At 45.1% G+C, this 23,711-nt stretch overlaps 1 protein-coding gene across 2 annotated transcripts in view; it reads left to right on the forward strand.

The window, feature by feature from the left end:
* The first annotated feature begins 346 nt into the window (after positions 1-346).
* LOC110980959 (ubiquitin carboxyl-terminal hydrolase 9X-like) overlaps positions 347-23,711 on the forward strand; it is a 36,778-nt gene continuing 13,413 nt past the window's right edge. Inside the window, exons 1-40 of one of the 2 annotated variants that reach the window (XM_022238050.2) lie at positions 347-496; positions 2,491-2,771; positions 2,973-3,144; positions 3,895-4,007; positions 4,852-4,964; positions 5,327-5,381; positions 5,539-5,589; positions 5,784-5,902; positions 6,227-6,293; positions 6,571-6,669; positions 6,808-6,893; positions 7,022-7,160; positions 7,719-7,781; positions 8,018-8,107; positions 8,265-8,369; positions 8,699-8,905; positions 9,279-9,395; positions 11,974-12,124; positions 12,277-12,364; positions 12,926-12,977; positions 13,124-13,195; positions 13,573-13,676; positions 14,103-14,313; positions 15,335-15,546; positions 15,856-15,984; positions 16,356-16,467; positions 16,815-16,952; positions 17,232-17,352; positions 17,733-17,863; positions 18,071-18,133; positions 18,355-18,446; positions 18,727-19,012; positions 19,135-19,260; positions 19,412-19,684; positions 20,324-20,473; positions 20,916-21,062; positions 21,640-21,850; positions 22,239-22,360; positions 22,592-22,693; positions 23,244-23,428. In XM_022238050.2, the coding sequence (XP_022093742.2) occupies positions 2,610-2,771; positions 2,973-3,144; positions 3,895-4,007; positions 4,852-4,964; positions 5,327-5,381; positions 5,539-5,589; positions 5,784-5,902; positions 6,227-6,293; positions 6,571-6,669; positions 6,808-6,893; positions 7,022-7,160; positions 7,719-7,781; positions 8,018-8,107; positions 8,265-8,369; positions 8,699-8,905; positions 9,279-9,395; positions 11,974-12,124; positions 12,277-12,364; positions 12,926-12,977; positions 13,124-13,195; positions 13,573-13,676; positions 14,103-14,313; positions 15,335-15,546; positions 15,856-15,984; positions 16,356-16,467; positions 16,815-16,952; positions 17,232-17,352; positions 17,733-17,863; positions 18,071-18,133; positions 18,355-18,446; positions 18,727-19,012; positions 19,135-19,260; positions 19,412-19,684; positions 20,324-20,473; positions 20,916-21,062; positions 21,640-21,850; positions 22,239-22,360; positions 22,592-22,693; positions 23,244-23,428 (5,036 nt within the window). In that variant the 5' untranslated portion in view covers positions 347-496; positions 2,491-2,609. The remainder of the gene's footprint in view (positions 497-2,490; positions 2,772-2,972; positions 3,145-3,894; positions 4,008-4,851; positions 4,965-5,326; positions 5,382-5,538; positions 5,590-5,783; positions 5,903-6,226; positions 6,294-6,570; positions 6,670-6,807; positions 6,894-7,021; positions 7,161-7,718; positions 7,782-8,017; positions 8,108-8,264; positions 8,370-8,698; positions 8,906-9,278; positions 9,396-11,973; positions 12,125-12,276; positions 12,365-12,925; positions 12,978-13,123; positions 13,196-13,572; positions 13,677-14,102; positions 14,314-15,334; positions 15,547-15,855; positions 15,985-16,355; positions 16,468-16,814; positions 16,953-17,231; positions 17,353-17,732; positions 17,864-18,070; positions 18,134-18,354; positions 18,447-18,726; positions 19,013-19,134; positions 19,261-19,411; positions 19,685-20,323; positions 20,474-20,915; positions 21,063-21,639; positions 21,851-22,238; positions 22,361-22,591; positions 22,694-23,243; positions 23,429-23,711) is intronic. The other variant, XM_022238051.2, reaches the window with a different exon arrangement.

Consider the following 23,711-nt stretch of genomic DNA (forward strand, 5'->3'; position numbering starts at 1 on the left):
CAGAGCGCCACCAACCGCTGGCATGTTCTCTCGTGATATCGGTCTGATCTTTGCCTCCGCCGCCTACTATTTTGCTACATACTTTTTGACTGACCACAGTTTTTCTCGAAGGCACTTACCGCCGGTCGTAAAGCCAGACTAAACCAAAAAGAGTGCTTTAAAAGGAATGGTCCTCCCCAAAAATGTAAAAGAAACTTTTAAAACATTTTTTACAGTATACAAAATTGATTCTAGAAAGGTATTTTACTTTCATTTTTTAATTATAAAAATTTTGTTTAAAATACGTTTTTTCTACTTAAATCAACTTTTTGAGGGTGTTCCAGGAGTGTTCAATGTTATCTGGGTCACCGGATAAATGAGCTCATGACGTATTTTCATGACGGAAAGTACGGTACAAACACGGGTGGCATCGCTCATGTTTACCACCTATTTCCAGCTCAGTTTTCCTCCATTGGAAGTGGAAGTGAACTTGAAAAGGGCGTGACTTCAAGGAAAGGTACATCTTTCATCCTTTTCTGACCAAATGTAGCTTGAATATTATATGCCTGGTGAACGTATTCAGGTATTGCCGGGATCAGTACGATACGACGTGCAAATTTTGCTGTTCCCGACTATGGTACATGTATGTATGGGAGTAGGCCCACGGGCCTAGCAATCCCCCATTGGGAACTTTGTGACATGTCTAGTCCTAGTCTAATGTTAACTTTCTGACCGCATCCTGGATTATTACTTGGAAAGAGTTCCAAGTACGGACGCTAGTAATTATTCCGTAGAGCGACGCCTTCAGACAGCAAAAACATGGCCAGAGAAGTTAAATTTATGAGGGAAAATACCAAGTCATTCATTTCTGTCAGTAGAGGCGCAGATCACAACTCAGGGACTGCCCCTGGATTTGGAGAATTCCTTTTATTCGGGGACAATACCAGTCCCCCAAAAGAGAGAATGTCCCCATAAAAGTGACATTTTTCCCCAAGTGGCCTTGGGTCAGAAAATATCCATGCACTATAGGCCTATCAATAATATCATTTTTTTCTCCCACATTTTCCATTCATTTTAAAATATTCCAATTGTTTTTTATGAACTTCGCATGATGCCATTCGATTACGTATATGTAAAGGATTGATATTTGGAAAAATTGTTCTGATAGTCTTTTTCCCACCTTTTATGCTAAATTGCATACTCTTGCTCAAAATCCTAGAAGTAAACAGGATTTTTTTTAAACAGCAGCCTTGGGTGTTTTTTCCTGCTGAATTTAATTAGGCCTATGGCAATAAAAGAACCCCCAGGGCAATGGTAGGATCTTCAAGCCTGCTTAAAAAAATTGTCCCCCCTTAGGGAGACATTCTATGTTTTGGGGGACTGATTTTGTCCCCAAATAAAGGGACTTATCCACATCCAGGGACAGTCCCTGAGTTGTGATCCGTGCCTCTTACTGTCAGTAGAAAACACTAATGTTAGAGTTTTTCAGACTAGTCTGATGTGAGTAAACCTGAGGTACCATCATTATTGGAATCTCCGATTCTCACTTAATCCTAACCTGGGCACATTAGACAGTTTAAGGACTTTTTTGGAGGTGAATTCGGAGGATTTTGATTTGGGGTACGACACTTTTTGAGTGAAATGAATTAGGCCTGTTATACCCCAACTATGGGACAGCATGGACATCCAGGATTCTTGCAAAATGGCGGGTACCCCGCCAATGAAAACAGCCGCCATGGCAATGCACACACCAGCCAGTCAGATGATCGGGTTAGGCCTACACAGTCTTTTCTTTGATCAGTTCGTACGCGCACGCTCGTTGCAGTTGTTTTCATGGGCGCGGTGTGGTGGCTACCCATCATTTTGTGAAACTCCCGGATGTCTGCGCTGCCCCGTAGCATCAGTCCCATCTACATGTATAGTCGGGACTGACACTTCAGTTGGGGTGTAACGGTCCTAATGGAAACAAAAGTATATGGAAGGTAAGCCTTACACCTTGCATAAAACCCTGTGAGACCAGTTTGAAAAATTTGAAGGGTTTTCCAAGTAATTGCTTCAATATTTTCCTTGCTAACTTTGACTTTTCAAGACATGTTACTTTCTGATGGTTGATGTACCACTGTACTGAAAAATTAGTGATGTCCTTATATGGAACTCTTCCCATCAAACTCAGCATGGAAAATACTGCAGTATTCACCCAGAAAACAGAATTTTTTTGACCAGCCTCAAAGAGTTGCGTGCAGGTTGTCAAGCAGCGTCCGTGTGTGGAGTTATTTCCATATTAATTCTTCATTGAGGTCGAGACGGGTTATGAAAAAAATCTAGAAACCAGGTTGATACCCCAATTTTTGCAATTTTTTGTTCAGGTAGGACCTACAGACGGCCATTGAAAACCGTACATTGTTTCAAATTGCATAAGATTCACAAAAGTGCTTGACACAAATGGAAAGGTACTCAATGCCGAACAGGCATACCATATGAAGCAGTAATTGGTACTGATTTTTCTACCAGATTGTACCAATGCACTGCTGTGACAGCAAGTGTCCAACACTTCGTCTCCTTACCCTGATCTGAACCCCAACCATCGTCGAGCATCAATATCGAGCCCCCTGACCCCCCACCCCAACAAAATGACAGTCGGGATGAGAGGCAGCCCCACAGGGGGCGGGGACTCAGGGTCAGAGGGGACTCCTGCCACAGAGACCAATCCCCACCAACAGAACCAGCCGCAGACCCCGGGGCAGCAGTCGCAACCGGTGACGCCACCCAGCCCTCAGCAGCCCCCTGCCCAGGTACGTGTCAGACCAAGATGAGCTGTCATGTAGGTTAAAAGTAACAAATGTTAAGACCACACTAAACAGTAGCTGTAGTCATAGAGCCTGGGGCAGTAGCACTAGATATGTATACTTTGTAGGCACATATTATTATTAAAGTAAGGTCTTTGTCAACCATGAAATAGCCGCATAGAAGTAGCCCCGTTATTTTTCTCATAGGGAGGCAGTGGCGACAGCGACTTGGAGGTGGATTTGGAAGAGCCGGAGTTCCCCTTGGACGAGCTGAGCCGACTAGACGACATGATCAACAAACCACGGTGGGTGGTGCCCGTCCTACCCAAGGGGGAACTGGAGGTCCTGCTGGACGCCGCGATATACCTTTGCAAGAAGGGTGAGGCACCATCTTCCATCATACAACGCCTAAATAAACGTTGCAGTTGCTTTTGTAAACATTCATTTGTATGTTATGGTACTGCTTAACCAGATGTGCTAAATAACCAAGATCAAAAATGCTTGATGATTTTAGAGCCGAGGAAGACATGATTATTGAATGAAATAGAGTCGACTGATTCTTCCATGATTTGGAAACACAGAAATGTTACATGTGTAATCTACTTGAGTTGTTATAGTAACAGTAATCCGTGTGCAGGAACAATTCACTAATTAGAGATCCTTCTTTTAACCTTCCTGTAACACCCCAGGCATCATTAGCCCCCTACAAAAAGTTTTTCCCACCTAACTCAATAATATTGATAACGTTGACTACTTGCCGTAGTCAGCAAGCCAGCCAGCCAACCACACGATCGAAGCAAGCTTGCTTTTTGAGTGGTTAAGATACCTGCACAAGTAAGCAGGAAGTCCTGAGTTCGAATCCCACTCGAGCAAGCTTGTGGGTTTTTTGCAACTCTGATACTACACTGAGAATAAAGTGTGATTGGACACGGCGGAGTAAGGGGCCGGGCAAATCCTTGTATAAAAACACCGATATCAAAACGGGAATCTCAGAGTTTGGTTAATCAATGTTCAGAGATCTTAATTGGGCAGTCTCTTCTAGCGGGCCCAAGGTTGTAATGAAAATTTGAATGTGTGTGTTTTGTGTCCTTATACAAAGCTTCAAAATATGTCCGTTCCGTTTGGACAGGTGCTGATGTCCGCAGCGAGCCTTGCCAGCGATTTTTCCGAGATGGCCTCACAACGTCCTTCACCAAAATCCTCACAGATGAGGCCGTGAGCGGCTGGAAGTTCGAAATCCATGTGAGTAGTCTCAAGATTGTTCTTCTTACATCCAGTAAAAAAAAAGGCAGTTGAAGTAGTAAAATCTTACAGATGAGAAGACTGGTTGGTTGAATTCTTCATAATTTCAGCCAGAAATTCACGGAATGCCATGCCATACTTGCCATGCTGTCTGTGGAATCAGGGGTTACGTCTTGCTCCTAAGAAAGTTCGAATTCCTAATAGTGGAGTCTTTGATGCTGTGCTAATCTTAAAGCGTTGTGTCTTCAGCCATTTTCCGTGGAGTGTCCCAGTTTGCGCTAGCTCCGCAGTTTCTTTATTGGTTGCACAGTGAATTCAGGGCAAAGATGAAAGTACCACGTTACCAAGTCGAGCATCATCGATCAAAAGCAGAACATGGTTGGGAAATCCTACCACATAAGTCAGAATTCACGCTTTTTCTGAGATTGCTGCTCATTGGCCCTCCTGTGAGTTGAACTGCAAACTCCCTTCACAAAACCCACTCACGTATGCAGAAAACCTGAGAGCAAGGATGAATCTAGGGGATGGAGACATTCTCTGTTATTCCCCCGAGGGTCACTGGATGAGACATCCATTGGATGAGACATCCGCCTTGAGTAGAGGCGCTCCCTCAGTGGCTGAAAAAGAGCCATGTTGGTATGGAGTATTTCATTATCAGAGTCATTTGTGAACCAGTGCGTCCCCAACAAAGGAGCCTCCATTGCGAGGAAAATTGGCACCCTCTGTTGGTCCCGCTCGGGGCAGATAGAGCTGTAGGTCCCATGTTCCGGTGCAGTGCCAAGGAACCAGAAGAAAGTTTTTTTCATGCAGCAGTGCGGGGTTTGCATTGATTTTCCTTTTGTAGCGGTGCATTATGAAGAACACAGACCGACTGATCGAGCTGTGTATAGTCAAGCTAGAACAGGACTGGTTTCCACTTCTTGATCTTCTCGCAATGGCCCTCAACCCTCTGTGCAAGTAAGTTAAAAAAGTTGCACCAGTAGTGTTTTTCTCCAAACAAGAGTTGTTAGTCCAGAGCTTCGGCAATTTCTTCGACTAGAAACTTTGCTTAATGCAACAACATAATAACAAGTGTTTAAGTAAGCGGTTTACGAAGTTTAAACAGGTCAACTATGAAAAACTGAGCCCCAGCCTGCCAGCCACCTTAGGATCTAACAGGGCCGTACTCATCCAACTACCGTACTTCCTCCAACTGTCTGGCTATTGGCTGATTTTGATGAACTCTCCTCATACTTGACTACATCTGGTACAGTCCCAATTGTCGTAAATATCCCTTTCTGATTAATTAGTCACACCTGTGCCTTCTCTGTTCATTGCAGGTTCCATGTTTACAATGGCACACGCCAATCAGAATCTGTCCCACAAGGGTCACAGGTAAGCATCATTCTGAAATGAAAAAGTGTTGAGATGCAATATGCGATTGGTAGAGAGTCTCGTAGTTTCTTAATCTGTTGTGTCACGTGATCTTCCCTTTTCTTACAAAAACATGAAACAGAGTAATGATACATTTGGAATGTTTTATCTGTTGCAGATAAACAGCAATGAGTTATATGCAAGGCCCCCCGATCTCAGAACACCCAAGGTGAGACCCAGATATGAAAAATAGGGAATAGACAGAAAAAGGTTGGACCATTCTTTATCTTAACCTTAGAAGAAACTTCTGGTTTCTTGTTTAGGGGGAATTTATGGTTTGCTGTGGTTTTTGATTTCATTGTTTTTATTTTTGGCTTCTGGTCATTTGGTAATCATTCTACCCCCCCTCTACCATGGTTACAGGGCTGGCTGGTGGATCTGATCAACCGGTTTGGCTCCCTCCAAGGTTTTGACATCCTCAAGAAGCGGTTTCTGAGTGACACCCAGCCCCTAAACGTACCCATCATCCATGCTCTCATCAGGTGGGTGGGGGAAAAAAGGATCAGAATAATTGTCCCCAGAAAATGTTGACTCCCAAGAATTGGCCTTTTTGCCGTCAGCTGGTAAGGTGTTTATAAGCTTAACACTAGTCCACAAGGTGTAGTAACAAAATGATTGAATGTTGTTGCATTAGACGTGGCCAAGACACATTGCAAAGTGTGTAAATGATGGTCGTCGCATTGCCAATATAAAAAAAAATGTATGTCGCCCAAAGTTAAGAGACAATTTGAACGTGTTTAAAAGTCTTTTTTTTAACGTTTTGAAGCAAATGGAAGAGATTGTTTTTCTCTCTGACATTCTCGTAGGCCATGGGGACAGTGCTATGAACTGCTGACATCACATATCATCCAGAGCCACTTCATGCCGGTCGTGGTAAGCCCGATCTTTCCTTGTCTTCTGTCCCATCGGCCGCTTGCCAAAAAAACACATCTTCGGATACTGCAAAAAAGATCACCGGTGTGACTTTCGTTAATAGACACCACAGCAAAACAGCACTTCTTGTGTCGGAAAGACCGCAAATCCAAATATCGTGTCCTTTTTCAGCTGTCGGTTTCCTTCGGGAAGTCAATCCTCGTGTGCAAGATGCTAGCGTTACTGGGTACGATGCAGTTTATTATTTTTAAGCAATGTTATCTCGGATCGTCCTTAGGAGCGAATTGTGAGCTACTTGGACAATCTAACGGATGAGGAGTTGAAGAAAGAGTCCAAGAACGAAGCCAAAAACGACGCCCTCACCTCCATCATCAAGGTACGCCAAGATAAATTCACAAAGGAATTGGTTAATTCCTGTCAGGTGTACTCCAAATACCACCGTATTGCCATTACTTGTCTTCTGTGACGTTTTTCTCCTCTCTTTTTAAATCCTGTTTTTTTGTTTTTTTTGTAGTCTCTGAAGAACTTGGTATCGAGAATACCCAACCAGGAAGAAAAGATCAAAAATCTGGAGATGTTCCGCTTGAAGATGATTCTGAGGTAAGACGCGGTGGCCAGAATTTTCAAGTAAAGATTAAAATTCCACTTTCACCCCCGTTAAGGTCGGCATAACGTGAACAGAAGAAGTCAATTTTGAGCAAGGTTTCTGTGGTTTTTTGTCATCGTAGACTTCTGCAGATCTCCTCCTTCAACGGCAAGATGAACGCCTTGAATGAAGTCAACAAGGTCATAGCCAGCGTGTCGTACTACACCCACAAGCACAGCGGCATGGAGGAGGAGGAGTGGCTAACAGCGGAGAGGATGGCCGTGAGTGATCTGCTTAGCACAGACAATAAGTGCCTGGTGAAGACTAGTCTTGGCCCAAGACGCTACTGCTCAGTAAAGGATTGTGCATAGCGTGACCTCCAATGACTCAATAATAAGACCAGTGCTCTTGCTAGCGCTAACATTTTGGGAGTCACGTGGGAGCAGTTTCTTTTCTAATATTTTCTCCCTCGTCTTTCACCATGAACCGGTCGATGATTGTGAAATGGTTTGTCATTTGCCCAACAGTTGTGAACAGACACGCTATGTGCAGAATTCAACTGTGAAGTGTGGCGATCGAGCACGCTATTTTGATATGCAAATGCAGCGATATCCCTGTACAAGAGCATTTGCTTTTTGTTTTAGAAATGGACGAGGGGCAGTTTACAGACAACTTACCTATCAGTTGTTAACCAAATATTTCAATCACAGCGAGAAAAATACAACTTTTTAATGAAGCAGCCTTTCCCTCCCCTTCCCTCAAATAAAAAAAATCACCCTAGTGTCGACTTACTGTATCGTATCTAAAGTGCTTTCAAATTTTTGGATTCATGTCTTCAGGAATGGATTCAGGAAAACCAAGTGCTTTCAATTGTGCTGAGGGATAGTCTACATCAACCCCAGGTAAGACAAGGTCAAAAGTCAAAGAGCTATTCCTGAAAAAAGCTATCTATCCACCCCCATGGCATGCAGTAGCACACACCTATTGACCAGTAATGGGGGCACTAGTACGTGCCTATTTGCCCTGAGGGACTATATAAGGACAACAGGGCCCTGAAAACTTGGAGAAAGAGGAACCCAAGTGCAAATCATCCGTAAGACGTGACTAAAGAGCTATGCCTGTGTTTCTTGGCCTTCAGTATGTAGAGAAGTTGGAGAAAATCCTGAGGTTCGTCATCAAGGAAAAGGCGCTGACGATGGAGGACCTAGATAATATATGGGCCGCCCAGGTAAGCAGGTCATGAACCAGTAGTCGTCAGTTTCCTTGGTAACTGTTGCCACAGTAACAAATTATTAACAGTTGTTCAAATATTGCCTATTAAAAGATCTCTTGAAGTTAAAATGTGGCATTGCCATGGAATCTTCTTGATTGTTTTATTTTCCTAGGTTGGAAAACATGAAGCTATTGTTAAAAATGTCCACGACCTTCTTGCCAAGCTAGCCTGGGACTTCTCTCCCGAGCAGCTAGACCATCTGTTTGACTGTTTCCAGGTGAGTCACAGGCTGTCATTGTCCCCTGGGCTTAACCTGCTGAGTTTAACATCCTCATGCTACCATGAGGCTGGACCAGATTTTGCCGCGCCTGTCGTTGATCTGCCAAGTAGAAAATGTTGCTTACCCACTGTTTATGCAATCACGAATGAGCGGAGAGCCGATCTCATGTTATATACATTGTATTTGCCTTTAGCTGGTAACCCAGTTCTGTTAAGCATGCATTTTCAGTGCCTGTATTTCAAAGCCTAATAGCTCTGTGAAATTCGCTCAGAGGACCATGGGTAGGGCTGTGGGTACCAGTGATCCTGTCCATTTCTACTCTCCAGGAGAGCTGGTCCACGGCATCCACCAAGCAGCGGGAGAAGCTACTGGAGCTGATCCGTCGCCTGGCGGAGGACGACAAAGACGGCGTGATGGCCCACAAGGTTCTCGGACTGCTGTGGGCGCTGGCCCATCAGCAGGACGTGCCCACAGACATCATGGACCAGGCCCTGCACGCGCACACCAAGATCCTGGATTACAGCTGCTCCCAGGTACGGCTGGCTCCTTCACCCTCTGACCTCATGCCCTCTCCTGACTCAAATTTAATTGGGGCTGTGGCTAGGTCTAGATCTTTGCTGGCTGCAAAAACTTGAGACACATAATAACAACAGACGTAGCCGTAGCTTTGAAATCCGGTTCTGAGAAAGCCTAACATCATCGGTGTCATTGAGCTCGAGGCGAAGCTGGAATCCCAGCCATGATTTAGAAAAAGGGAATAACTTGCACTCGGACAGAGTCGACAAAGATGTTTGAAAAAGGTCACATGACTGTATATGAATGATATGTGCTTCTGCCTTTCTTATCCTTTTTGTTTTCGGCGAGCTTTTCTCTTTTTTTAATCTGCTTGTATTTTTGTTGATCCAGGACCGAGATGCCCAGAAAATTCGCTGGATTGACCGATTTGTGGAGGAACTGCGGACAGACAAGTGGGTCATCCCGGCCTTGAAGCAGATCAAGGAAATCTGTTGTCTGTTTGGAGAGGTGGGCGTCTGTTTGTTTTTGTGTTTTTTTTTCCTCCGTGCGTCCTTTTGGGAAAAAATTGTAACACTGTTACATCAAAATCTCGAAGAAAAAAAATGGAAGTGTAAAAAAAAAACAGTATTCCTGAGTTTCTGCTTATTTATGAGCAGTTGAAATTATTTTTTCTGATGGTGTTTCTTTTTAATTGTGCAGCGCACTAGTCAACTCAACCAGGTACGTTTTGATTGAGACAGTATGTGGCCCGTATTCAGAACATGAAAATGAAACAGTTCTGTTATAATTGGTCTTAAAAGTGCATATCTCTCGATCAAACGTTTTGAACTTGAAAACGTTCTCCAAAATTGTGAAAACATGCGTCCAACTTGCACCAACGGTGCTTTATTCACAACAGAAGCTCTTTTCGGTTCTGTTCACACACATTAAAGTTCCAGAACTTTAGTAGTCATGCAGCCTTACTTGGAGTTTGTGAAAACAGGCCACAGCACTGCACTTTTCCCAGCTCATGTATCCCCAAGACTTGGGCACTAAGATCCCAATTTGCTTTCACTGGGCTGCTAAGTTTGAAAGTAGTTGCGAACTGAATGCGTATTACCGGTTTTGAAAATGTCCCGTGTGTCATGCTCGCCAGAGTGTATTACTTCGTAGAGTTGGTATTTATCGACAGGTCACCTCAGAAGCTGCATCACCATGCTGTCTTTTGTGACTTTTACTTTTTCAAATATTTTCACATTTGTGAAAGTGGGTCAGTTGAGGCAAAGTGCTTTTTCATGTAAATTCACAATGCATACATAAAGAGAGAAATCAAATGGAATGTTTTGTTCCGGATGCTACGTTACTTGCTGGATCTAGTTTTTTTTGTTTTCCTTCGAAAGTAGATAGTTCTCCAAAGCCAAGATGTTCATTTCCTTGTTTGGTTGAAGCGTGACGGACAGGACATGAGTGGAACCTGTCCCTTGGAATAAGCGGTGTTGAAGTTTTTCCTCCGAAATGTATTCCCTCTGCCATTTGGCCCAATCAGTAGTGGTCTTAGTTTGGCCCGTCTTTTGTTCCTGTTTTCTGGCAAATTTTCTGTTTTGAGTGACCAGGCAGCATGAGCTAGAGGGGTGAATACTGGATCCGAGTTTGCAGTTCTCATTCAGATTTAAGAATGTCTATTAATTGTTTTTTGCCCTCTCATTTTAGTGCTCATGAATTTCAATTTTTTTGTCTGCCTTTAAGCATTTTTGTGCTGGCATGTTTGATTTGGTGTGGCAAATCTATTTAGAAACTTGCCTCTAAATTGACGTAGCGACATTTCGTCACCGTTTTCATGAAGTGACGCTAATGTGGCTTTTGAGAAAAAAACAGGTTTTCGAGATAATCGCCAGGGAAGTTTTTCCTTTGTAAAAACTACCACAGTAAGTGATTTGTGACAACTTCATGTAACAAAAATCCTGTAAATGATTCACTGATGTGTAATCATTCACTTAACCCGAGAAATTAGTATGAAAAGGGGTCAATTAGCCCAAAGTAATTAGCAAAAGTTAACGTCACTTCGTTAAAACGAAAATCCCGGTTGAAGTACTTTTCGGCCCTTTCCTTGCAATATGTTTTGTCTATGTTCAAATGATGTTACGCATTGCATCTCTTCGGGAAAACACAAAATGCTGTTTTCAAAATGTTTGCCCTCGGCAACATTAATGTAACTATGACATTAATGAGATTTTGTTTGTGGGAGCATGTCCAAATGGTCAAGCACGGTGTTGTAAAAGAGAGTATTAAAAAAAATGGAAATCGACGAAAATTCATTTTTTGGACATGAGCGTCACTTCATGAGAACAGTGACAATTTGTAAATGATCAGTTTTACAAATGCCATTATGGAGGATTCTTTTCATATGGCTAATTCCACAGCATGGTTCCATTCTTCATCTGTCTGTCACCAACAACCAAAGAACAGCGGGCTCATGGGCTGCTTTATTCAATCAGTGTGTTCCAGAAACTTTGGTAGAACGCTTACCATCCATATTTTGAAGTGCGGTCTTTGCAAAACTTTGAGCAGGACAGACATTATGTTTATCCTGATGGAATTGGCCAAAATTGAATGTTGAATTTGCATGTGTGTCAAATTTTATGTCAATTTTCTTGGTCTCTTTCTTTCCATCGCCTGGGCATTGTGGGTACTTCCGTTACAACAAGCAACAAGTGTTTGCCTGTTTATTGCCTATTAACCGCTGTACTTTTGCACTCGCGTTTAAGACAAGAATATTGTGGGACTGGATTTAAACCCTTCGCAGGGGGAGCCGTCCACAGCTGTGGCTTTGTGTGAGGATTAGTGCATACCACACATACAGTCTATTCACCATGCAGCTGCTGGTTCAATGGGGCCTGCTGCTGGACAAAGCCCTCCATTCAGGGCATACCACAGCCCAGCAGTCGCCGTCAAAAGAATCCCGGCATTAAAGGCCTAATTCAATTTGAGAACTTTCCAAAAATTGCAGAGCATCAACTCCGTGTCATTTTTTAGTCCGTAATGTCTCGCACATTGCCAAGTGTCCAATTAGAAAAGAGTTTCTTGGGTTCGTTGGTTTCTCACACAGGCTCCGCAGAACTACACTCATGCCCAGCGCTGCCCCCACGTGCAGTACCGCCACGACGTCATCAACATGCTGCAGCAAAAGCACTCCCTAGTCACCCTGGTGGCGGAGAATCTCTCCAGCTACATGAACCAGGCCAGGCAGATAGCCAAAGGTACGACACAAGGGGGACACGTTCTCTTAAGAAAAAGGAAATGGAAGTTGTACTCCCGAGCTTTGCTTTTACAACTCTGTTTTTAACCCTTGAATGGACAGCTATGCCGAAAATTATTTTTTTTCTGGTGATATTTCCCTATTTCTACCCAGAAAATCCAGATCTTGACCCTCATGATGTCACCTCGGAGAATAGATACAGCCATGTACAGCAAGTCCAAGAGCGACTCAACTTCCTAAGGTAACGGCTTTCTAAAGTTGGGCAAACCCTGTCATTTAAACCGAACATCTCTTCTTGAAAATGAATATCTCCCAGATAAAAGCATCTCGATAAAAGCTCTCTGAAGTCTGCAAGTCCCTGGGTGCTTGCAGTACCCAGGTATGGTTCTACCTAGCTTGATCCTGTGCGATGGCACCAAACCAGAAATCGGCCATGACATGTTAATTAGAGCTCTGTCAGCTGGTATCTGCCTCGAGCAGAAGCACACCTTCGTCGGTTGAAAAGAGCTACATTGGTCAGGAGCATTCATTTTGTTACTAGCGATGGTACGGCAATGCTTGCATAAATTTCTTAATTGTTCGGAAACCAGCGATGTGCCGTTAGTACCAGAGGAGCCTTCGTTGCTAAGGAAATAGCGCCCTCTCTTGTTCCAGGTTGAGGCCCATTCACAGATACAGTAGCTGCCCCAGCCAAAGAGCTGAGGTTTTCAACTGTATTAAAGTGTTCAGGTACTTGACCTTGATTTCTGCGTCCAATTATGCAGTAATTTCTTGTTTTGTGGGCTTTTTTTCTATTTACCAGATTTCTGTTGAAAGATGGACAACTATGGCTCTGTGCACCTCAAGCGAAACAGGTCAGTAAATATGACCGATCTTGCATTCGTTGGAAAGTTGTGAAACCGATTTCAACTTGTTCCAATATTTTCCACTGTTGCTGGAGTCCGAGTGGCTTTTTTTTATGTTGTGACTGTAAAATGGATTCCCTCTCTCCACCGCGCAGATCTGGAATTGTCTTGCAGAGAACTCTGTGTATGTCAGTGACAGAGAAGCCTGCTTCAAGTGGTTTTCCAAGGTAAATTTGTAGAAGTGAATCTGCTTGCCCTGAAGAAGGTACTCAGTTACCGAAAGCTCGGCAATCACATATTTCACAGCACTGTTTGATATTTTATTTTCGTCAAAATTTGTTACTCGTTTTGTTGATTTTTTATTCAGATAATAAGCATTGGTCTTTGTAAAGCTTTCATTGAGCCAGATTGGAAATTAGCTTGAAGTCATCAGCATGGACAATTAGGACGCACATGCCGTTTATCTATTTATTTATCTCATCCAAAATGGCTTCATGAGTACTTCAGCTCTGCTGTTTCTCACGTTCTAGCTCTTTTAAGATTTTTCGGGGTTTTTGGATGCTGTTTTACTTATCTCCGCGGATTGCTCCCTTCTTGCCTTCAGTTGATGGGAGACGAACCAGACCTAGACCCCGAGATCAACAAGGACTTCTTTGAAAACAACATCCTGCAGCTGGAGCCCTCGCTGCTTACTGAGAACGGCATCAAGTAAGAACAAAACATGCTCATGTCAGGAGAGTCCTTTCCTAAATTTCACTGTGACCACGGAAATCTATGTTGTTGCCCACTTTATGCACAGTAGCGTTTTGCCTAGTCCTTGAGATTTTTATAGGAGAGATGTGTTGATACTCTTAACTTTCAATCAGTGTGCTAAGAACGTCATGTTTATAGCTCCTTGAGAAAGATTACCACCTGAAAACATGGCTAAACTTATTAGGTCAGTTTTCCTCTACGTCAAAAAAGAGTCATGTGAAACGAGTTCAAGTGCATTCTGTAAAATATTCAAGTGGAAATGGTCCTTAGAACTCATTTTTTTTGGGGGGGGATCAAGTTACATTTGTGTAAAGTAAGATTTTCCGGTGTTCTCACGTCAGACCGGCTGAGTTGAGTGTTCTGTTTGTCCTTGCTGCCCAGGTGCTTTGACCGGTTCTTCAAGGCGGTCAACTCCAAGGAAGGCAAGCTGGTGCCCAAGCGCCGCAACTACCTGATGGACGACCTGGAGCTGATTGGCCAGGACTACCTGTGGCGGGTGGTACTGTGCGGCTCGGACGAGATCGCCAACCGGGCCATTGACTTGCTGAAGGAGATTAACACCAACCTGGGGCCCCGGCTGCAAGCCAACCAGGTCGGTACGGTGGGGGGGGGAGCCGCGCAAGCTCTGGAAGCTTTGGGGTTTTCCCACGGACATATGTAAAACCTGGACTTGCAACGCCTTTGTATGAAGAAGAAGCCAACCAGCGGCCATTTTACCGAGCCGAATTCAAAAGCGTGGGTTTGCTCCCTTCTATTGACGTCAGGATTAACAAAGGCGGGCATTGTCAGGAAAGCTTTGTATTCGGCTCGGTAAAATGGCCGCGAGTGGATTCAATGACTAGTATAAGCTGATTAAGGGCATTGCGAGTCCAGATTTTATTGTACACGTCCGTGGCTTTTTCCCCCCAAAAAAATCACCAGCTCAGGCTTTGTATCCGAAACTGAAAGCACTTTTAGAGTTGCAGTGGTTGAACTTAATGAAGATATGTCTATCTGTGGGTCAACAGTGCACAGTTAAATGCTTCTCCTGCAAAATGTGACTTTTTGTTGAGCCTCGTATTCCAAAGACAGGGGTAAAAATGAGGTACAACCAGAAATGGCAATGAAACCGAGATTTGAAAAAAAAACAATTGAATTTTCATAATTTCCCTTTGGAACAATACATTTTTAAAATGTGAGGCATTCTGGTCTGCCCAAAAGAAGTGGCCTGAAGCATTCCAGTCTGGAAAACATTGTTTCCCTAAAACGCCAAGTGATTCCAAATCGTACCTGGTTGGATTAGGGTGTACTCAGAATTACAGTAGAGTTCATGTAGTGACTAATGTTACATCGTGTTACACCGTGATCAATTTTGAAAATCCTTCATCAGCTCGTCTTGTCAGTCCTCAAAATATGTCTTTGTTGTGTTTCACAATTTTGCCTTTTTCCTACTTTTCTCTGGGTTGGTCTATAATTATAATGGCTCCCCTATTAGTGAAAAAAAAGAAAAGAATAGATTTTCTGTTCTGAATCTTGAGTGTTTTTGTGTTGTTTTAGAGCACCTCCACTGGAGAAATCCCTCACTCCAGGCAATTCCTGATCTTGTGCGGATTTATTATTTCCCCTCTGACCAGGTGGACATCCACGAGGACTTCATCCAGTCCTGCATGGACCGGCTCAAGGCCATGTACGACACGCTGCGCATCCTGCAGGAGGACAAGGACGGGCCGGACAAGGTCCAGCAGGAAGCCGTGCGCATGACCCGCGTCCTGACGGTGCTGAGGGAGTACATCAGCGAGTACGACCTGGAGTACACGGAGGAAAGGACCATCTTACCCATGGCAAGGTGGGGCGGAGTTGGGGAGCTGTGGGTGTGGGAGGGGGGCAAGAAGAAGGCGGGGCTTGATTGTAAGGGGGAGAGGTATTGCTCAGAAATGACTTGGAATACATGGCGAGAAGGTGGGTGGAGTTTGGAAGTTTTGAGGGGGGGTAACCGGACTTGAAATGTGTGGTGGTGTATGCCATGCCCCATTGTTCGACTGACAAAAATCCAAATTGCTTGGCACAGGCTAGCACACTTTCCAGTCCCTCATGTCTGTTGATTTCAAGGTGCTACACGCAGTTACACTTTGGGGGTTTTATCTTGTACTTTCAGAGCACACCGAGGCAAGCACGTCACGTTACTAGTGCGATTTCCCAACCAGGGTCGTCAGGTAGAGGACATTGATATCTGGTCTCACACCAATGAATCGCTGGCGTCCGTCCGCAGACAGATTCTACAGAGGTAGGCCCGTCAAGAGTCCATGGATACAAGTTCGGTAGACAGGTCCGAGTACAAAAGCATTTCACTCCCACCTGACAGTGATGATGGAGTACATTGGGTGTGTTTGTCTCACATGGATCGGGGTCTCCATCAGTGATCCTAACGCTGGTTCACACCATCCACTATGCAGGTTTTGGTGTCCGTAAACCAATGAAGGATCACTGATCACAGCCATTGTGGTAGTTATTATTGAAAAATTATCAAGAGCCTGTTATTTTAAACAATAGTCGGCAGAATGTGTTGTCCATCACTGGGGGCCTGCTTGGTCAGCAGTGCATACAACTTCTTGTGATAGAAATGTTTGCACTGTTGTATTCTTTGTTGAATTCCAGAGTCAAAGCTAACACGGCTACCACCAGGGTGGACCTGTACGTCAACGGAGAGCTACTAGATCCAACTGAGGACCGGAGGCTGGTGGGAAAGATCCCCCTCCGAGACAAGACTGTGAGTTGGTCTTCCAAGATTTGTAACAATGCTCTCTTTAAACTCTGTAGACCATTTTGTTTCGCGTCAGTTATTGTAACCAACTCCATCACGAGTCCTTAAGTTAGTTCCCCAGTCAATCACAATTAAAGCCACATGTCATGATAAGGAACTCCTTTGCTGCAGTTCATTTGAATGGGTTAGAATTGATCTGACGTTTGAGGACTTATGAGGACTTGTTATGGGCTTGTGAGGACTTCTGATTGACTTCTAAGGACTTTTGATGTGCTTATGAAGACTTCTTGTCTGCATGTGAGGACCACAGCTGTTGTTTACAGTATTCTTTGCTTGGTTTGGGGTTTCTGCAGTTGATCACTGCCAAGCTCTGCCCAGTGGGGACCAACATGCCCTCCTCTCCGGACAGTTCCTCCGATTCGTCCACCGGCTCCCCGCACCACCCCAGCGAGGGACCCAACCTTGAGGCCGAAAAATGCCTACCAGGAGTGGTAAGGGAATCCAGGGAATCAACTGCGAATCAACATGTCATGAATTGTTCAAAGTTCAAAGGATGGTCATTTTAGTGCATTATTCATGCTACAAAGCTTGGGCTTTGTGCACATTTTGTTGAAAATTGAGTCGCATCTAAACTGGCTTACTGTGGCTAGAAGTAACAAGTGCATCTATTGAAGCCAGTAGCTAGTGGCAGCAGCCACATGCCATAGACGCAGTAGGATTTCAAGTCTGATCTCATTGATAAAATTTCTCCTCCGTACTCTGCTCCGTAGCTCATGTCCACCCAGCACAAGTACGCCGACTTCATCTTTCACCTGGCCGACATGGGCTGCTCTCTGGAGATCAGCCCTCTACGGGACGGTGCCAGGGCACTCTTGAAAATCATCCCCGCTGGTAAGAACCCAAGCGCTCCTGTCATTTTCAACATTGATATCGGTTAATCCTAGATGTGAATTGATGAAAGTTAAAAACACAAAATAAGTCGCTGGGTCCTCACGTTTGGAATCCTGACGAGTCCTACAGAGAATATTTCAGAGAAATGATCCACACAGTCTGCCTTGGAATGAAGCCTAATACAAGTCAGCTTTGATGGGAATCGAACCTTGGTCACAGAAGTGGAAGGCGGCGAAATCGTCTCAAAATTTAAAAAACTTTTAAGACATTTTAGCAACGCTCAGTTAATATGTCTAGAAGTCATATCCGATCCGCACCATCACTCCACTTGTAAGAAAGCCTTCTGTAATTTCCAAGCCTGAAATATTCTGTCCGCACAGACACCTCCACGGTGGACATGCTGGCGGAGGTCTGCAGGAACAGCACCAAGCTCGGGGATCAGTCGCCCTCACCATCTCTAGAATCCCTCTTCTTCGGTTCCTCCCAATCGCAAGTACTGTACCACCTAGAGGTAAGATCTGTCTCTCCAAACGTGACAAGTGTCAAATTGCAAAGAAGTAGAGCTCTGCAAAACAGAGGAGTGTTACTTTCTTTAAACTCTATGGCTGGGATGCAGATACCCACAAACAGTAATTTTCGGATAACCGGTTACCCCGATACCCGTAAATGCACAGCCTTAATTGACAACCCATGTGTATTGTCTTTGTCACTCTGGCAGGTCCTGTATGCACTACTGATGCCGGCCAACAATCCTCATGGAGAAGCAGCATTCGAGTTCCAGGTGAGGAATGTTCCCCATAAAATGAGAGGGAGCTTTTCGGAATCCAAGTTCTGACCGGGAAAGGTTATTCTGCTCCTCTGTCAGCTTGCATCTCTAAAAGTCTGTTTTTGATGCTGGTTATTGGTACTTTGTCTCTCTTTTTTGTCACCATCTTTCCCCGACACAAAAGTTACGTCATCAACAAGTATTTATGGCGGTGTGTTTTCTCGTTTTTTTTGCAGTACAATTTCTTAAAGAGTGGTGGTGTGATGTGTGTCATGAACATGCTGACCAAGAACAACTTTCTTCCAAATGCTGACACAGACACACGAAGGTGAGGCTTCTTGAACCATTCCGCTGTTCGTGATTTGACAGAGTGGTGTAATATTTGTATATTGACCGGTATTGAGGGCAGTAGTTCACAACTGTTTGCCCTTAGGGAGCATAAGTGATAGTGAAAGGGCTCTACTGGGAAATGGACTTCTTGGTCACAAATGAATAACATCCGGCAACGGCTGTGAAAGAATGTCAAATCCTTCCCGTAATACCTTGCATCTTTTCTGCACTCTGATTGGCTGAAGTGAATTTTGCAATCGTTTTCCACCTCTCCGCAGGCTTGCACTTCAGGTGGTCTTAAAGATCGCCAAGCTGATGCTGACCACAGTGGGCTACGCCAAGATCGCTTTCGTCGCAGATGCCTGCCAGCAGCAACAACAGCAGCAGCAGTCACCGGACGCCGCGGGCTCCCAGTCCCAACAGCAGCAGCACCCGCAGGTCTCGGCCACCGTCCACAACCAGGCTGTGGTGCTGCAGCACGCCATGCAGCACATCCCCAGCCCCAACGCCGAGTGCGTGCTGCGGAACGTGGCCGTCCGGCTAGGCAGGCATGCGGCCGAAGGGGTGGGTAGCTTCTCTCAAATCCTTGCCACTTGTTTGCAAGTTACCAAGTACAGTCTGTTGGACGTTTTCTTGAAAGCAGAACTTAATCCTTCATTTGGACTGATCCCCCCCTCCCCATGCAGGCGAAAGTGGACTCTCCAGATCTGAGTGTTGTCAAAGCAGTGCAGAAGATAGCCTGGTCAGCAGGATGTGGCTGTCTACATCTATTGCACAGCTCCAATGAGGAGGTTCACAAAGGCTATGAAAAGGTAGGACCTGATAGTACAACGTCAGATACCTACATTTTCCAAGCCCATTCCACTCTCTCTGCGTTTCACCAAATCATCAGTTCGAATTACCCCTTTCCTTGATGGTTCCCCCCCCCCACTGAACTGTCTCAATTTCTTTTATATCGTCCAGGACAACGCCCGAATTCCGGAGGGGGAGGACGTGGCCCTGTGCCGCGAAGCCCTGGAGGTGCTGTCGGTCTGCCTGGCCCTGTGCCCGGCCGCCCTGGACGCCCTGAACAAGGACAAGCCCTGGCAGTGCTTCATCGTGGACCTGCTGCTCCTGGCCAAGAGCCGGCCGGTTCGCATGGCCGCCATGGACCAGTTCCTGCTGATGGCCACCAAGTGCTCCAGCGGCCAGCGGCCCATGTTTTTCTTCATCACCCTGTGCTTCACCGTTCTACCGGTAAGAGCCCAAACAAATGTCTCTGTCCAAAACTGCCCCCTTGCTGTTCACTTCATTGCTTCAAAACCACTTGAACTTGGATTTTGTAGTGAACAGAGGACGAGATGGAGTCAGATCTCATTCACAAGAGGTTCCCTGGACTTTGCAGATCGTTTTGTTGTATTAAACGGAGAACCTTGTATGATGGGGAATGGAAACAGTGCAGAACAAAGGAGTGGGACTAAACAATGCCCTTGTTACAAGGAGAAGATTTCATTAATTGTGATCTTATTAACGAGTTTCGACTGTAGTTTGAACGTGGAGTACTTGTCGGCCAACCATTCTATTATGTCAAATTGGACTCCTGAAAGTCTGCAAATTGGCAAGGATTGAAGTTAATTGGAGTTTGACACGATGTCTGGCCGACCCATGCTATATCAGCATCTTGAGACATAGCAGATCAGAACTTGACACACATTGTAAACATCCCATGTCACAATATTGCTTGTTCGAAGAACTTGATACTTTGGCGTTCAGTAAATAGTAGGTCAAGATTGGACAATGTCAAAATACTTTTCTGTGTCCGGTTTCTCCCATGGACAAATTTTGATGAACAACTTAGTAACGGATCTTACCCACAATTATTTGAATTCTCACCAGCAGAGCACAGCCAAGGAGCACTCCAAGCACTGCTCCGAGTACTTCTCTCTCCTCTGTCGCCTGCTCAACTACGCCTTTGCCACCAGCACTGCCATGCCCAATGCCGAGATCCTGCTCAACAACGAGATTGACTGGATCAAGAAAATCAGGGTAAGAAGACGGGGGACGGCGGTACCGCCGGCTTCCCCGAAGACAGAGCTCTTGAGGATTGACCCCGGAAGTTCCTAGTCTGTTCCCAGTCATCGTTTTTCACTTTGCTTTTGTTAAATGTTGGAGCGTGTATTCGTGTGTACAGCATGTGAGATTAGAAAGCATCTACAGAAATAACCGCCGGTTAGATTTGAATCAATGACGGATTTAAAAATTACATTTTCAGTTTAAGAAGTGTTTGATTTGGACGATTGGAAATGGCAGATACTGCATCGTTACAGCCCAGGGAATTCACTGCCTTTAGCAAATACCTACCACGATCAGGAAAACACTGCTACAGCGAGAGCTGTGCTTCAGCGGATGTTCTACCTTAGGCATTAAAGGGCGCCCTCCTTGAGTGGCGTCAGCGGTAACCGACTGTCGTTCCTGTGTTATTTGTCAGGACCTGGTGCTGAGTACCGGTGAGAATTACTGCGAGGAGGGGCTCCTGGAGGGCCACCTGGGCATCACCAAGGAGCTGCTGGCATTCATGCTGTCAGAGAAGAAGTACCAAGTTGGCTCCAAGAAGGACGGCTGCCAACTCATCAAGGTAAGACGGGGACTCGGACATGCGGGCTTTGACCCTCTGTAGGTCTCTCTCAAATGACGTTGCGTTCTACAGATTGCCACGTTGCATCTGCTATTTTGACGTCAAATTGTTGTGACACACTGGGACTGCACTGTGTTTTGAAGATATTTAAATCAACACGCCTGTGTGAAAAACATTTGCACCCTGCGGGCACACGCGCCTGATGTCGTTGAATATACAGTTGTTATTTTCCTACAAAGATGGTATCTGATGAAAGAGATATTTATTGAGCCAGGGAAGCCCTGCCGGTTACCAAAGAGCTTTCTCCCTCTGGGCTTTGTGGCAGAAGACAGTGAAGGAATGCGTAGTTTTAGAAATTAGAGGAACACTCCCGATAAGCCTTCTGGGGGAACCCCTGGAATCAGGTAGGGACAGAAAACCTGATCCACATATCGGCCTGGGTGGGATTCGAACCCGGGTCACAGATGTGAAAAATGCAGAACCTACCACTTGTACAAACCTAAATCCCCAAAGAAGTGTTACACGTTGCTTTCCTGTGGTGAAATTCTTGGCATGCTTGATGACAATTTGTCTGCAGGAGCTCATGGAAGACTTCCTGTTTCCGGCCTCCAAGATCTTTGTGGAGACCCGCAAGAACGGGGCCGAGACCCCGCTGGACCCCATCCGGCCCATCTGCTTCACTCCGCCCACCACCAACGCAGCGTTTGACCTCCTGGTGGCGCTCTGCAACAACTGCGTGCCCAACCTGCGCATGGTGGCCGACACGCTGACGGACATGTACTACTCAGGTAGGTAATCCCGGGAAAGACCAACCTCCCCTTTTTTCCTTTTTTTTTTCTGTGATTGGTTTTTAAGCTTCACCACGAGGCAAATTTGTGATCAAGTTCCCCGAATTTAGCAAACGTTGACACTGTGAAGACAGCCAGTGTCACATTACTTTAAGCTGAACAGAACTTGAAGCAAGACTCTCGGAAAGGAAGACTGGCTGGTCAGTACAATCCCAAAGCCCTGCATCGACAGTCTTCACGGTTTCACATTGTTTTAGAACATTCTCAGCCAGAAGCCATGAAACGTTCAACAGGCCTTGGAATAGACTTATCCAAAATTGAAGCACAAGCTTATGTTTTGCAGATGGTTGAAGCAACTCATGCGTTTCTGTTCCTTCTTATTTATCAGGCACGGAGGCCCCACTAACAGAGTGGGAATACCTACCTCCGGTTGGCCCACGACCGAACAATGGGTATGTTGGATTGAAGAACGCGGGAGCTACTTGCTACATGAACTCCGTACTCCAACAGGTATGGGTGCAAAGATGGCTTCAGAAAACTTTCTTTGTAGTTACAGATTTTCAGCTCTTACATGCAACTTGAAAGATTTTTACTCTGAAATTCTCTACTTATACAGTTGAAGGGTTGTTAACTTTAAAATAAAAACCGTTCAGAGCACAAATAGTGTCTCGGAACTCGATCAACATCAGACCGGGATTTTTTAATCCCTTTTTCACACCCCAAAATGTCAATCTTTTACAGCTGTACATGGTACCCGATATCCGATTGGCCATTCTCGCTTCGGAGGGCGGAGCCACAGACGGCGATGACGACTTTTCTGGCGATGAGAAACAGGACACAGAGGTGAGGAGCCCACCCACTGGAAATGGAACAGCCTTGTTGTACCTTCAAGTCCAATGAGACATTTTTTGCAGCTGTTTCATCGAACTAAATTTGGAAAGAGATCTCAAATCAATGGAAGTGTGCTCCGCATGGTTTTAATAAAAAAAAGGTTGACATCCCACACTGTTACGTAATGGTCACACACGGCTCTAAAATCATCATAGTGTCCAGGCTGTCTGAACCAGATTTTGCCTTTCTTTCTCTTCTCGTCACTACACGGGATGCCAAAAATGTTTGAAAAAGCAGTTCTGTTTGTCGATTTTCACGGACCCCCGTTTCACTGAATGTCAGAGTCTTCACAGCACTGTTGCCTGCATAGTGCGTTGCTGGACCATTAATCAGAAGTAGGCCTTTAACCCTAACACCCCTAAGTCCTCCAACAGGTGAAGGATTGAGGAGGGTTTGGGTTAATGTGGGTGCACCGTATTGCAAATTTTATGCCTCTCTGCACTTATGACGCAGACAACAAAATTTCCCGTTCTATTCAATGCCCAAATTTGGTTTGGAACAGACCAATATCGACGTCGGGGATTCGGAGCACGGCGGAAGTCCGGAGGGTCAGACCAACTTGACCAAGCAGGAGGAGAGGAAGGAGTACAACCTCTGTCTCCTGAAGCAGGTCCAGGCCATCTTCGGTCACCTCTCGGAGAGCAAGCTCCAGTACTACATCCCCAGGGGCTTCTGGAAGCACTTCAAGTGAGTAATCGGAGGGGGCTGTGGCCAGGAGGGGGGACATTTTGGATCAAATAGCCACTGACCGTCTTTTAGTCCTCTCTTAAAGGGAGAAATCCTGGTCAGGTCACATCTTGGGAGCTTTCTAGGCATTTAAAATAAGAGGTCTGAGTTTTGATGTGGTTTCCTTAATCTTTTGGGGGGCCCTTTGATCTAACCAGTGGCTTTTAGGACGTATATTTCAACTGTAGGCTGTATGTCTGACACCTGTCTTCTCTCGGAGAACATGCTGACATCTGAAGTTGAG

Source organism: Acanthaster planci, linkage group LG14, assembly GCF_054643075.1.
Source record: "Acanthaster planci isolate LZ-2023a linkage group LG14, COTS_SCS, whole genome shotgun sequence".
Lineage (NCBI taxonomy): Eukaryota > Metazoa > Echinodermata > Asteroidea > Valvatida > Acanthasteridae > Acanthaster > Acanthaster planci.